Source organism: Lissotriton helveticus, chromosome 10 (assembly GCF_964261635.1).
Source record: "Lissotriton helveticus chromosome 10, aLisHel1.1, whole genome shotgun sequence".
Taxonomy (NCBI): domain Eukaryota; kingdom Metazoa; phylum Chordata; class Amphibia; order Caudata; family Salamandridae; genus Lissotriton; species Lissotriton helveticus.
This window is the reverse complement of record NC_136071.1, coordinates 275,816,799-275,832,835: the sequence shown is the minus strand read 5'-3', so window position 1 is coordinate 275,832,835 and position 16,037 is coordinate 275,816,799. Positions and strand designations below refer to the sequence as shown.

Genomic DNA, 16,037 nt, shown 5'->3' with positions numbered 1-16,037 from the left:
CTGTAATGGCTGTTATGAGCCCTGGAGTAAAATGAGAAGGTTAATTTCACAAAATTCAGGCCCCTGCCCAGATAATATAGTCTGGTATCCTAAGAAAGTGCACTGATTGTTCTGATTGTGCCGCTTTATGTTTGTCTTTATGTGAATCTGTTAATTGAGTCCTTCATTACTAGATTTAAGGCCCCCGGTATTAATTTAGCATGAAAGAGAACAATTAGGAGAGTGCCTAAGCTATGTAACATACAATCCTGGCAGGATGCATTCATTGAGCAGGAGTAGCCTTTCGCCTTCCCACACCCCCAGTACTGCAGCATACTTTCCCTCAGTGTCCATTGGTATATGTTGTTATGATGTTGGGTTATTTTCTCTGCGGTCTTGTGTGGAGCATTGAGACTAAAACTGGTGTGGTGTGGAATATTGTGGTAGACTGAATTAAGTTAAATATATTATTTTATGTGCTGTGCGGAGGAGATCTGTATTTTCCTCTGTACCTAATATAATAGGAAACTTGTTGGTTTATGTGTTGCGTTATGGTGTGCCGAAGTTCAGTACGTGAGGTGTTTTGGATCGTTGGCTGTGACATGTTGGGGTGGTTTCTTGTGATGCAAAAAAGTGTGTTGTGAATGACCAATAAATAAATCAAAATCAGCATAGAACTATTATTGTTATGTCGTGTTGGGTGCTGGAGTGGTCTGTTGTAGCTGTAGTTGGCTGTTTTGATAGTATTTGCCTCCATGTTATCTATGCTATGGTGTGGTGTAGTGGAAGTCAGTCTTGTGATATTTTAGAGTTATGTGACATAATGTCCAGAGGTGCAATGGTATGGCATGCAGTGGTCTTGCCAGGTTTCCATTCAGCTGGGTAATGATTTCATCTGATGCAGAGTGTTGATATCTTACTGTATTGTGTTCTGCGGCATGATGGGTTATGGTACTAAGTGATATATTGGGTAACATGTAGTAGTGTTTATGTTTCGATGTGGTGTTCCTGGCTTTATTTGTTGCGTGGTTGTGAGTTCTGGAGTGAGTGATACAATGTTCGCTGGCGAACAGCAGTAAGCGGTGAAGCTTGGAGTGTTATGATGTTGTGTTATATCATCTCATAAAAGTACCATTTAACTCTTAATTGTTCATAGAACTGTTGCATTTTGCAGGAGAGGTACTAGGTCAGAGCTTCTGTGGTTGGTTGAGCAGTTCAGGGTGTTCTGAGTGCTGAGAGGAGTTGGTGGCAATATGATGATAGAGCGTGGTCAGTTTTAGTTTGCCCTTCAATTGGGAGTTGCCTTGTGTGAGATCAGGTCATATGGTATTGTGCCATGTAACGAGATAGTCCCTTCAAAGTCTCCTAAAATATGTTGTGCTGTTTTGCACAGTCTGTTACTGCAGATAAGTGTTGCCATATGTTACTCTATTTCTAAGAGAAGTACTACATCACTGTAGTCGGTGATCTAAGGGTCTCTAGCCAGGAGGTGCAGTTTTTGATTATACTCCTTATCCAGGGAGAGTAATGACAACTCTAAACCTTCAACTTCTCTCCCAGAGCCTTTTGAATGGGTACTATGCAAGCAAATATATTTCAAGACTTATGAAGGGAGTAGACTAGAGATGAAGAGCCCCCCACCCACGCCATGTTATAAGCGATACTTACCATGAGGGAGGAATGGCATATGATCACATGGCTGTATAAGGTGATTAAGGTGATTCCTAGTCACACTGGTACCTCACTGGGTCCTCTCCGCACCAAATGAGAGGACGACATTGGGAGGGTGTTGAATGATAAGGAATGGACTCAGGCGTTAGTGTTTCCACATATTGTTTCGAGAAAAGCTTGGTTTAAGAACAGCTCCACATTCTACACTGTGGATATCTAACTCCTGTTCAACTCCATCGCCACTTCCCTACAGCAAATCTAACCTGTCCCCAATGTCGGTTGGGTGACGCTGATCTCCGACACATGCTATGGTCTTGCCCTGCTCGCCACACCTACCGGCATGGTATGCTTACTACGTTGCGCGAAGTCCCCGAACTCACTGATCTAAACTCTTGGGAAGCTTGTGCCCTCTGCAATTTTAGGTGTAGGAAAAGGCACATTGTCTGCACACGCTTCGCTAGCCTAACCCTGCTGCTGGTCAAGAGAACACTTACACTACAATGGAAGCCTCTACTGCTCCGTCCTTGGAAGCATGGCAGGGTACAGTACAAAAATGGGGAACTGCAGAAGGTACAGCTCTCCGATATATGAAGTGGCACGTCGTATCTGCGGACACCCCATCTCCCCTGAATGGTACACGTTATTGTCACAGTTTGTACATCTCACAACCCCCGCAGACCCACCCCCCTGACTCTACGATGCTGACACTCTTGGTCTGAAACCCTCCAGAATATGTTATCCCCTACTCACTTTTGTGTGCCTGAGATTCCCTGGACATAGCATCCCTCATTTCCTTCCATCCTGAAACACATCATCTCACCACCCATAGCTGTCCCACTTTTTTATTATCTTCACCATTCCACTATGTCATGCTCGCTCCTCCTGCCCCCTTCGCACATAATCCTTCACATTTCCTGCTGAACTTGCCTCCGGCCATTCACACCCCTAGTTTTCGATTTGCTCTCCCCCCACTGTTATTGTTGTTTGTCATATTGATCTAGCAGGACTTTTTCTATTGCCTGTCTCCGCATATGAGTATACCATGCTTTATTGTTTTTCTCTTTAATAAAACCCCCCAATAAATATAATATACAAAAAGACTTGAATAAAGGGAGTTGTACCCTATACTTCCATTCAGTTCTAATGAGCTTATAGGCAGTGTGATACGTTCTTAGCAAACAAATTGTTCAGGCAGTATGTTTCCCTTATTGCTGGTGCTTATATAGCACAGCCGTATTTTTATAAATCCAAATGCATATGGTGGCGCATAGTTTGTCCCGAAAAACACCTCTGTGACACTACCCACCACCTTCCACTGATGATTTACAGAACTGAATTTTAAGTTACTAAAAACTGGTACAATTCCAATTCACATTGTGTGAAGAACAATCACTGTCTTCATCCCAAGATTGTGCCATCTACGTACATACTGCCTTGCAGTGATCATTCTGCAGGTCAGCAACATGGGTTTCTTAGATCTGTAACTGAGTTTACTTTAATGTTTGCAGATGCATTGAATCGATTCATTAAGGAATTGTCAGATGTGAAAGGTGAAGAGAAAGGTATTGCTAAGTTTGAATGTGAGACGGAGAAGCCCGCCCAAACTGTGACCTGGCGCAAGGGAATCGTGGAGCTGCAGTCAACTAAGAAGCATGAATTGACCCAAAGCGGGGCAGTCCTGAGCCTCACAGTGAATGAGCTGGAGAAGAATGACAGTGACATCTATACTTGTGATATTGGGGATGCTCAGTCTCATGGCAAATTGTCAGTACAAGGTAAGTGTCATTAGAACAAGGAGCAAAGAATGGTTTAGCTAGCTCCTGTCATTAATGTAGTTTCTTGGTATATGCATTTTATGTAGTAAGCTCAGGGCGATAACAGAGGATAATGTCCTCTGTTAACTGCCCTCCTCGCAGTGGTGCTCCTGAACCTAATAAGGGGAAGTACAATCCGAAGCTATTCAGTCCTTATAGGGCAAAAAGGCTCTCAGAACTAGGGGTTTGCAAAGTTTTAACTTTAACTGTGACTGCGGCGGAGCGTTTTCTGCTGTTAGACAAGTTCTTCATTTTACTGCATTTTCTGAAAATCTTTGCAGGCAGTGCAGTTTGCAGAACTGACCAAAGTTTAAGCAAAATGACAGGAAGTCGAGCCCCATTGATAAGAATTGTCCCTAAACTCACTCAAAACAAAGAGATACATGTACCCACTTTCCCTGTCTGTTAATGCCCCAGCTTCAAACTCTCACTGAACCTAGACTGCAAGCAAACAAAACTAATTAATGCCAATTTTGATTAGTTAAGTCGTTTTTCGTTTCAAAAGCTTTATTCGATTATTTCACAAAACAATCATAAAAGCATACAGAATATGTACGAAATACATTCCTCCTGATACACTCTAATTCCAATATCACTAAAAAATATCAATTAAAAGGAAAAAAAGAAGAAATCATTCATATAATGTAAACATGATGCAGCTCATAATAATTAAAAAGACAAAAACAGCGTAGAAGATTAAAAGACCATACTTTTCCTAACGGTCATTGATTTCAGTATAAATGTAGCTGTAAGGAAACAGATATCAGGATCCTCTAAGGAAAACAGTAAACTCATTGCTGATTTTATAGTTGTTACAGCCTTTTTTTTTAAATAAAGGTTTCAAATAAGCAATACGAAGGTGCAAATAAAGATCACAGATAAATAGAAAGTGTACAGCGCTCTGTTTAGTGAGCTTGTCACATGGACAGGGTGAGGAAGGATGATTTTTCATACGAGGGAACGCCACCAAGTGGTGAACGATTCCTAATCGTAATCTAGTGAGGACAAACCGGTGGGATGGTCTAGTAACTATCCTCAGATAATTTTGGAAGCCAGGTGTCACCACATTGGAATAGTAAAATTGTGGCGTAATTTGCAGCATATTAACATTCCTCCGTAATTGTGCTTTCTTGCTCAAATAACGACACTTTAACTCTTTCTTGGGGATATCAGATAACACTTCTCTAGCTGTTAAACACGTCTCTAGCTGTTGCCACAACATACTGGATCCATGGGATCAGTGAACATTTGTCTAGGAGAAGGCAGTCGCTAATAATACTCCTGGTGAAACCAGTTTCTTCTTTCATCCAGATTGCTCTCCACACCATCAGGGGCCTTAGAGTAATTAAGTCAGACAAGTACTCCAACCCCAATTCCTGGTGTGTTATCTCGGTTGAGGCTGATTTAGGTAAACATAGCAATTTTTTAATAAAACAATTTTCCTCAACCTGTAGATCCACGTGACGACTATACCCCCAGACACCGGATCCATATAGTGCAATTGAAACACATCTGCAACAGTAGATGTGCAGCATATCATGGATACGACGATCCCCAAGCTTACTCGCAAATTTAAAAATTCCATGTGCACCTTTAGACATTTTGGCCTTCACATTAGTTATCTCTTGGGACCACATGCCATTACTGCTAAACGTAACACCTAAATAGCAGAATTTTTTTACGATTTCTATTTTCTTATCCTCTATATAAAATGGTTTCAGCTTCCTCGTTTTCTTCCCACACTGCATAATAAAAGTTTTAGTATTATTAATTTTTAACTTCCTGCCCTTGATGAATCCCGCAAACTTGTCCATTAGCCTCCGCAGGCCACAAGGGGTTCTAGACAAGAGCACCGAATCGTCAGCATAAAGCAAGACTCTGATGCTCTCCGTACATTCTCCCCCTTGGCCATATTTTATGCGAGCTGATAATTTTGAATATAATCTGGCCAAAAAATAAATAATCCCGGGGGGAGCACCTTGCTCTAACAGGGTTGACCATAGCAGTGCATGGTCCACAAGATCAAACGCGCTACTAAGATCCGCGAAGCAGAGGCACAACAAACTCTGCTTTGCGCGCGTATACTTTCCTATTAAAAGATCTAAATTAATGCACTGATCTATGGTTCCCAAACCTTTACGGAACCCAAATTGGGACTGTGCAAGGATGCCACCAGCCTCCACCCATTCCCCTAACCTGGCCAGCAATACTCGACTCATCGTTTTAAGTGATAAGTCTAAAAGAGAGATAGGTTGGTAGTTCTTCGCATCCGACCTATCTCCCTTTTTGTATATAGGGATAATTATGGATTCGCCCCAAGTATGAGGGGTGCTTTCCTCCACTACCGCATTAAAAACTTTGGTCAAGGCGGGGCCCCATAATTTAATGTCGGCCTTATACAGGTCGATGGGCCTGGGGCTTTCCCTCCCTTACTACATCTAATGGCAAGCTCTACCTCTGGAACAGTTATGCCTAGTGGGATGGTAGGCCATTGATTGGCCACCATAGTCATTTAATCGCTCCCCCCCCTTCCGGGTCAAAAATGCTCGTAAAATGTAAGACCCAGCACTCTTCGCTAACTTGGGCAGTGAGAACTGGCGTGTTATCGCTCTGAAGGAAGGGGCAGTTAACAGTGTCCCAAAAAAGTTTACTGTCTGAGAGTTCGACGGCCCTGGCCAACTTGTCCCATGATTCCTCCTGCGATTAGTTAAGTCAGTATCAGCATTCCAAACAGGATGAGAATAATGACGCACATAAATAACAATTGGCGCTTGTTCTGGTACTCTCGGGACACGAGGTCAGAAGGAAATTGATAATCTCAGGTGTGCCAAATTAATCCAGGCAATGAGTAAAAATGACTGTGTATTAATATCCAAACGACTAATGGCCTTTCTCAGGGGTGTACCAGATTTAAGGAGGATGGCAGCTTCATTGTGCAGAGCACAGGCTTTCCTGCACACCAGAACTACAAGACGGGAGATTGTTTTCCATTGTCACTAATTTACCGGAAAAAGAACAGCAGTTTTAGTTGTGACTTGAATTTTTTATCCAAACGACTAATGGCCTTTCTCAGGGGTGTACCAGATTTAAGGAGGATGGCAGCTTCATTGTGCAGAGCACAGGCTTTCCTGCACACCAGAACTACAAGACGGGAGATTGTTTTCCATTGTCACTAATTTACCGGAAAAAGAACAGCAGTTTTAGTTGTGACTTGAATTTTTTTCAAAACAGACCCCCCAAAAATATTTTATTGGTGAATTTCTGGGACTATTAAGGTACCATTTTTCACTGCCTTGATGCTCCTTTCACTTGCTAAGGAAAGGCACTTATCAACGCAGATTACCTAAACGCAATGCTTCATCTTTTTTTTAAACTACGCAAACTCATCTATATTTATTTCAGACTTCCTTCAAATTAGCATGCATCCCGTAGTACATGGTAAGTAAACATTTAACTGGGTAAGCGTAATACTGGTTGCAATCAAATGTAATTAGGTAATTTGAAAGCTTTGACTGATGAGCTCGTAAATCATTTCATTTTGTTGAAAATAAAGGTCAGTAAAAGTTCTGATCACAATATTTTTCACTGGTACTGTGCAGTTTTTCAGCAGTCATGAACTGATTTTTTCATTGACTGTCTGATACAAAACATTATTTTTGCGATGGCAACTGGTGCAAATGTGTTTGTGGCACACCTTTTCAGGGAGATGCCACTGCAGAATTGGTTGATGCTAATATAAAATTGATTAATACCTTTGCATAATTGTCTGGCAGTGGTGACATTTATACGCCTTGCCTATATAGTGTAAGTCATCCTAAAAATCACATATCATTTTGTGGGGGTAATTTTGGTGTAATAATGTGAATGATATCCCCTTCCATTGTCCATGGCACGTGTAAAGATTTCTTCATACTGACACTTTATAGGGGATGGTGGCAATTTGAGGACTAGTTGGCACGCCCTTTCATCAATCGTGGAGGTGCTGCTGTGTGGCGATCCACAGTTGTCTCGGTACAGGCGATAGAGCCCTTGGTCTAATATAGGCCAACTCACCCAACCAATTTTCCTGCTGATTTATCCAATTTGCACTTGTTACAACATGCACTTTTGCTCCTTAACGGCATGAGGGCAGAAGGTCATCTTTGTGTGCCTTCATCCACTTCCTAAAGATGGTCTAATTGGCCCAGCTCTCATGCAAGGAAAAGGTGGTTGTGACTATTATTCTTTAGTCCCAATGGATTCTGAAACCCAACATACCCATTACTTCTTTCGCCCACTCTTAGACACCTCCTTTCCTCCATGGGTCGAGACAAGCTCCCAAGTCGGAGTCAGCTCCTACTCTGATTGCAGAAACCAGAGCACACATGATCTGCATGTGGACATCAATGTATTGTCTGTCTGTAGGCAGCAACATGCGGCAGAGCTATGTGGTCATGTTTGAGCACAGTTCAAGTCAATTCCATGTTTATATGTATTCAGTGCATTGTTATTTGTTGTCTATCTGCTTATATGGCTGTTTTGGGGAAGGGGATGTTTTCTTTCCATTGTCACTTACTGTGTATTAGACCACTAAGCATGCTCTTTATATCTACACTATCTTTTTTGAAATCTTATGAGAAGGACAATTTGTCACCATTCACTTATCCGGATTTCCTCAGTGGACGACTCATTGCTTTTTTCCTAATCGCAGCAAGATGCAGGTCCAATCCTGAGCCCAGCGTTTGACGTGTCTATGTTCCTTTTAGGCCAGAAAGTCCTAGTAATTGAGGATCTTGAAGATGTGGCTGTTATGGAGGGGGAGTCTGCCACGTTTACTTGCAGGATCTCCCCGGCAGAGTACAGCAATGTAAAGTGGTTTTTGGATAAAACCCCTCTGCACACCAATGAACTAAATGAGATCCAGTGCCAGCCGGGAGGATACCACAGGCTGACTTTGAAGGAGCTTTCTTTGAAGGACTCTGGTACGGTGACTTTTGAAGCTGGCGATCAGAAAACATCCGTGAACTTGGTGGTAAAAGGTAATCTATGCATAGTGACTGCCGTTACGAGGCAGAAGGAAAACATGATCCGGCTGTGGCAGCAAGTGACATTGACTATGACATGTGAGATGCTATACATCACTGACATTCAGCACCTTTTCAGCTAATATTCTATTGATTACTCTAAATTTTTAAGAGATCAAATAAATTAGTCCTGCTTCAATATCCCGGACAATAGACCAATTCCACTAGCATATATTCAGTATATTCAATGTTAAATGGTTCATGCCATGTGCTTCCACAGTATGTGAAAATGCCCCAGTGTTATATTTGATGTGCAGTTGTGCTCCAAAGTAGCATTTTCCCTCATGTCTCTAGAGGAATTGTTACTCTGAAATTCTAAATACCCAGTAGATATATAGTGCACCATCTATAGGACTACTAGGGCATGTGCTCCACAGTGGCAAGATGTAGCTTGGCTGCATATAAAAAAAAGATTGAAGACCCAATACAAAGGAGACATGCATGGATAGACTTTTCAGTCCACAGATTATGAGGCCATTGCAAACTCAATGTATCTTGAGGAGGGGACAGCAGACGTATGTATCAGAAGAGAATATGGGCTTCAGCCATGAGTGCCCTTTCATAAAACCTCTACTGTTATTCTTTTATTCTCATGCACAGAATTGCAAGGCTCATGGCAACCTCGTCTTCAAATGATTTGCTATTTTCCTCTGTTTTGATTGATCTGCTTTTATTTTTTTTATTATTTTCACATAGCCAATAATGTATCTTGAAACCTGAAAGGCAACCACTTCAACCAATTACTGGAACGCCTGAAAAAGAATCACAGTTGCTTCTGCCCTTAACTAGGGCTACTTCTTCCATGTTCTGTGAACCTGCAAACAAAGCATGCTGCCTCTACTATTATGTTCAGTGTTACATTGATACCCCATGCAAATGGGACATCAGAGGGGTCTTATTCTCAGATTCTGAAATCATCTTCTCTCCTTTTGACATTTCCATCACCTGTGTAGGGTAGTTCTCCTTTAAAATGCCCTTTCCAGGCTGCTCTCCAGACACAGCCGTTGTTGTAATAATGCTCCCCATGGCAGGGTGTTCTGCAGCATGAAGAACACATAAAGAGGTATGAATGTTCTGGTCTTATCTATCGTCAGCTCAATTGAAAGCGTGGTCAAAGAAGACAAAAGGCTAGGCCTCCCCTAATGGGTTCCTTTCATCTTGCAGAACAGCATCTGAACTTTCCACACCTCACCCTACCATGTACCAAAGGGCAGTGCTTCGCGACATCTAATCAACAGCCACTGGCCAAGAATGTCTTCATTTCATTTCTATAGGGAACTCTGTCACCATCCTCCTTAACTCAGTGTCTCATTCTTCACCCTTCACCCACATGAATGTAGGCAATAGACTTTCTCTGTCTGGAGAAGCAGTCCGTTCCCCTCCACTTGTGCCATATCAAACTAGAAGCATCCAAAATGGATCCCATTTTGCTTTGTGACTAATGCTGCAAGCCAAACTTGAGGATTACATCAGAAGACATCTGTCCCAGCGTTTTCAACATCTTATTTGTAATGCTTATATTATTTACATATATATTTTCTCCCATTGATATGATCTTGAGGTCACTTCTTCCTTTGAGAGCAGCCTAAATTTGCACACTTCTCCTTATATATTTGCCATGCCTTTACTTTATGCTTACAACCCCAGAGCTGATCAGCTGGCCTTGCTGGAGTAGTGGCCAAAGGGTAGCCTAGCAGTGGACAGACTGTTCATTTGATTCTTGTGCCTATCAAAAATACCTTAAATAGCACTATCTTCAGAGACAAATAATGCTGTTTCCTACTACTGTCTTCCATTCTCAAATTGCATGCGGTTTTAAAAAGCACCTTCTATATTTCTAATATTCTGGCATGAACAACTGATCGTCACTTAAAACTTCTGATTGTCGCCTCTCCTTTTTTAGGTCGAGCCTAGACAGCTCATGCGCTGTCTCTCGACATGGTGTATCTTGTCTATGGAGTTAAGGCACACCCATTGCTTATCACTTGTTTCTTTTTCTGCCTTTTGAAAATACTTTGGGTTCATTGGTAAATGGTTTACATTAGTCCCGCCTTTGCGATGTCTTGTTCCGCCCTGGAGACTGACCCTGTTACAAGGATCAGTTCGCTTCTAGCCATTTGTTACGCTTTGTCGCACTATTTCTTTCATTTGTCTTCGCTCTGTTTATGGATTGGTGTGGTTGTTTTTTGTTTGTTGAACCAAACACGGTTATCTTCTTGCCTTCACCCTGCAGGCGTTCGTCCATTTGACGTACTGCGATAGGCATAGTACATTTATTATTTTGTTTCCCATTAACCAGTTTTATTTTCTTAATGAAAGATCATCATGTATTTATATTGATTTTTTTATTAGGGACAGGGAGAAAGGGAGACTCAAACCGGCCCGTAGCCCGCATCAATGCGGGACGGACGCAAGATGATGCCGGTGAATGCTGGCCTCTGCTTCAGCATTATGATTGTTGTTGGGGGTCTGCATAGCTTGGGTTACCAGTTTCTTGTGTTAAAGGCGTTCCTAAGCTGTGTGCTGGAGTCATGTGTATTCACTAGTATCTGTATTACTCTGCTTGTTTAAAGGGGTTGTAGTTTTAGACTAAAACATTCACTGAGGCGACAACGCTTCTGACTTGTGGAAGATGGACCGGGTTTTCCCTTAGAGACCTGTATTGGAGCAGCTTCATACTGAAAGAGCTCTTCGGGCATCCATTGCTTACAGCCCGTAACACCCTGGCCAACTTGTTGGACCCTAATTTCGTATCAAATTTTCAATGCAATCAGAAACTACATTTTGCTTCTTTCATACAGTATATGGCGAAGTGTTGAGTTGAGTCTTTTTTCATTATTTTACCATCCACGTGTGTAAATGTAATTATGTACACAAACATTTACATTTTTTGTCGTTGTTTTGTTTATCTTCTGAAATAATGGGACCTTCATTACCCCCCTTCCCCCACCAACCCCTAACCCCCCCCACCCTCCCACCCCCTCCCCCCGAACCCACCTCATATTAGTGGTGGAATTCGATGTAAAATATATTTATTAACCAAGAGTTTTTTTTCACATATTCCTTGTTTTCAATGGTAAATTCAGGCGAGAATAGAAAACAATGAATCAGTGTATAAAGTAATTTCTTTGGTTGTAGAGACATTTCTGCAGGTCTGAGCACTCCACTTATTCAGGGGAGGGGATGGCACTCAAGATAAAGCACACAAAGGACTCTTTATTTCAAATGTAACAATGAATCTGCTGCAGTGAAAAGCGCACGAAAAATATACTGCAGCGCAGGAACCAATCTGTACCAGTAGTGTACATGTGCAAAGCACATGTTTGCTAGCCACATTCATCAATTGTGTCAAAACTACATATACAAGAATAATTTGCCAATATATTATATCCCTGTGCACAACTCGGTGTGCACAGCACTTTTTTTAGTTTTCTTCCAAGGCACCATGCTTTCAGAGCTCCCCAGCACAGTACAATGGTTCCTTGGCTCCCCTGCACCGCACCATACTTATTCAGCCCCCCCCCCGCTCCCTCCCTCAAAAACAAATCATAGCACCTTGCTTACTTGGCTCCCCCGTTTATGAGCCCTGAGCGCAACACCAGCTTACTCTGAATAAAATGACTAGTACTGGAAGGCTCACTGACAGGGCCGGACTGGGAACCAAAATCGGCCCTGGCAAAGTACTCGGACAGTCCCGACCCCCCACCAATACCCACCCACCCCCCGGCGGTAGGGGGTGCGGCCGAGCTCTTTGCCAGGGCCTGTTTTTGGCCGATTTTGTTACTGGGACGATTTTACAGCTATGCTGCTAAAACGGCCCTGTAACAAAAACGGCCCCCAGGGTCCCAAACTGGCCCCCCACCTGTGCGGCGCACCGGGGGATTGCCCGGTGCCCGCTACGGCCAGTCCGGGAGAGACTATGTCCGGAACAGCTGGGCTGCATGCCCGTAGGAGACTCGGGTGCCCTGTGCAGACAGGATAATCACAAACAGAGTCTTTACAACCCTGCCAGCCTCTTATGTGTGTGGGCCATTCAAACTGCCAACATACACTGGCACTTACTTCAACCCACTAAAATATCTCACAGGTACTATTTACCCTCCAAGTTGCTTCACCGTGTTTGGAACCCTTGATTTGGAAGTTTCACACAGATCTCTACAGCGGGCAGCCACTTAACTTTGTGACTGTGCTTGGAGCTTTATACAGACCCACCCCACCTCAAAATGTAGGTGTCAAAAAGCACTTAATTGGCACCTTGTCTCAAACTGGATCTGTTTTACCTTGTCCTGTGTGGAACTTAAATGCTTTTGCTCCTCACCCCTTGCATAGATGATGTCCAAGGGGACGTCATTTAAAGAGAGGTCACCTTCTTAAATCCTCGCCTTCCAGATAAACTCTAAACATAGGCAACTCCACACCATTCAAGCAGTCCAACCCTGGAAACCTGACTCTTGGTATTTCTTGTATCCCTTCTTTCTAGTCCTTAAACAGCAGCTTACATCTCCAGTTGTAATACAGCAGGCAGAGTTTAATCCTACCATATGTAGTGCGCTTTATAAAACGCTCCTTCTCACTTTCTTGGCAGTTGTTCGTCTTGTGTTAGGGTAGCTCTAATGCTGGAGCTTTATTAGAGTCCTGGCTGGTAGACGGGGTTGTTGAGCCAGGTGGCAGAACCCTTCTCCTTCTAGCTATGTGGGTTCATTCCATGTGGGCCAGGCTACGATGGGTGGAATGTCTCAGAGTGTCCGTTATTCTGTGGCCATGGCCTCCACTCTCTGAGTCCAGGCCCCGGCCAGATGCACAGTTTGACCAAACTGTTACAGAACCTCTTTAGCCTGTTTTTGTGCTGCCTGCATTTTCTTTCCTTCTTTCTATAATGTGTCTTCATTATGGGGATATAATCAAGAAAAGATCAAGTTGGTTTTGAGGCAAGTTCTTTTTCTGAAACCCACCACCCCCTTATGCATTAAGAGCTGCAGTAGTGGTGCTATTAGCCACTTCCTATTGTGCACATTAGAGCCCATTAAAACCTCTGGTATCACAGTTTGCAGTATTTAACATTAAAATGTGGCTTTAGTTGTTTAAGGATGACCAACCTGCCAAGTTATACACTACAATTACAAATGGCATTAGATCCCCAAAAGAAATGACTTTCTTCATGTACCAGCACTCTTCAAGAATTTTACTGGCTTCTTGATGTGCGTGATTGAATTTTGAGAATGGTAAATGCTGCAGTGGAGCTGATGTTTACTTGACCTGATTTACTTAGCAGTCAAATTCAGTTCTTCCTCTACTACAATCCAGGTATTTATTTTGGCATTTGCACAGCATATTTGGAATACAGGCACCATCTAAAAGAAATCAAAAACATTTTTTGTCAGCACGCTTGTACCATGAGTTACTAGATTAAAATAAAACAAGGTTTTTAGTTCAAGCCTACTAGACCGCTCAAACTGTCTGGTTGCAAAAGACAGATTGTCAGCTTGCCAGGAACGTACACTGGGCTTAAATCTTACTCATTGGTTACCATTGGTTGGCTTTACTGTCACTCATATGTTTTCTTCTTCTTCAATGCCTTGTCACCGTGCAGTTAGTGAAGGTATTATTTTAACAGCATTATTTTTATTCATCGTTAAATTCCTTTAGGTCGCAGACTTGCCCTATCTGGGCATGAATTGCATTTCCAGTGTTGATCAAATAACATGGAAGCCCAACCGTAGGTTTGTGGCTGTTCACCAGCAGGACATAAAGTAACAGTAGATGTTGCAGCGCCTAGGGTAATGTGCTGCATGGCTAAATACTTATACTGTCCCAAAGGCAAGACCTATTGGCTATGCCACTGCTTGTTCTTTCATATACCCTTGTGGAAGAATAGGGGCTCACTGCTGCAAGGGTTTACCCTTATCAGTCCACTGGTCCTTAAACCAACAAGATGGAGATTGGCACGGAGGCTGGAATATCAAAATAACAAGTTTATTAATCACTCATGAGTGGGACTACATCGATACAGCACCCTCGGGCACTGTATGAGATAGTACAAGGAATACAGATATCATGGGGTTTATATACCTAGTTTGTTGCTGAATAAGCATGGAGACTCAAAGAGGAGGTACAGGCATATACAAGAATAACTATCGACTAACATGGGCAGACAAGAACCACTTACTCAGCAACGTGGGAAGGGAGATAGTACAGCTTAGTCAGTTGAAACAGCCTGAACGTTACATTCGAAAACAGGTGCATTCTAGCAGCTACAGGCCTTTCTGAGCATGCGCAGTGCTCTGGCTCAGTATTGAAGGAGTTGATAACTCTAGCAGAATAGGAAGACAGGCAATAGTGAGGATGGCAGAATCACATGGCGAACACATGGCTAATGCAAATGGATGCCGCAAACAAAATTGCTTCAGCTTATGCTAACAGTAATTCCTGCGATTTCCACGCCCTCTCCTTACTTTTCATACCCTGCATGCCTCTTCTTTCTGAATACAACCTACTCGAAGTCACATGCATATTTGCCTAAATCTCCACTAATGTATTTCTGCTATTTGCCCACACATCATTTAAAAAAAATCACAACCACTACTTTTTTGAAAGTTACATCCCTGTGACTTCATAAAACCTAATCTCCTCTAATCTCCTCTAGCTCATGCATGAACCCCCTATCTACCTGCATGAAATCCCATACCACACTACCGCACTAATGTTCACACCTAACTCATATTAATTTAATCCACTACAAAGAAACTGGACTAAATGCATTGAATGGCTTGCCTGAGAGCACAAGAGTAATCCTAGCAGCAAACAATAACCCACAATCATTGGATAAGCCCCTCTAACCTTGGGTGCAGAGCAGAGTGCTATTGAGATGAGAGAGGGATAACAGCCTTGTGGATTTCTCACTATGTTCAGAAAAGGATAGATGAGTGGATGCCCATATCTGAGTGAAATGAAATCCCTAAAAGTATTAGATGTTCCTCTTTGGTGAGGTGGCCATCATATCTACTATAGTGGCTCTGGCCGGGGGTGCCTTTCTTTACACTATTGCAAAGTAAATTATGTGGAGTGTGTTAGAGAACTGATGCTGGCCCTTGGGCCTCATGTAAGTGTAAGTGCCTTTCTCAGACAAAGTAACACCTTTGATAACTATACAATCATCACATTTTCACTATGTTAGTAGTCTCTATCTGGCCCTCTGCAGTGATCAACTTTGACAGATTTAAAATGTTCAGAATACCACAGCTTAAGTCCTCCTAGAGAAAAGAGCAGGAATTGCACATCTTGCTTTTGCTGCCCTGGATTAGCTTCCAGTAACCTAAACAGTCCAATTTAAGTTACCATTTGGTATTTCCATTGCTGTACAACCAGATTTGTCCTATTTTCTTAATGACGAATTTAACCGTTTTCCATCATATGCTTTGTCACCTAGTAACACCAGATAACACTCAATTGTTAAATTAAAACACTTTTCTAATGGTGGTAGAGTTTTCTCAGTGATGCACATGAAAATTGA

The 16,037-nt window shown here is 42.4% G+C and overlaps 1 protein-coding gene across 1 annotated transcript in view; it reads left to right on the top strand.

The window, feature by feature from the left end:
• OBSCN (obscurin, cytoskeletal calmodulin and titin-interacting RhoGEF) overlaps positions 1 to 16,037 on the top strand; it is a 2,124,484-nt gene that overhangs the window by 525,518 nt on the left and 1,582,929 nt on the right. Inside the window, exons 36-37 of the mRNA XM_078665296.1 lie at positions 3,159 to 3,425; positions 8,210 to 8,482. Of these exons, the coding sequence (XP_078521422.1) occupies positions 3,159 to 3,425; positions 8,210 to 8,482 (540 nt within the window). The remainder of the gene's footprint in view (positions 1 to 3,158; positions 3,426 to 8,209; positions 8,483 to 16,037) is intronic.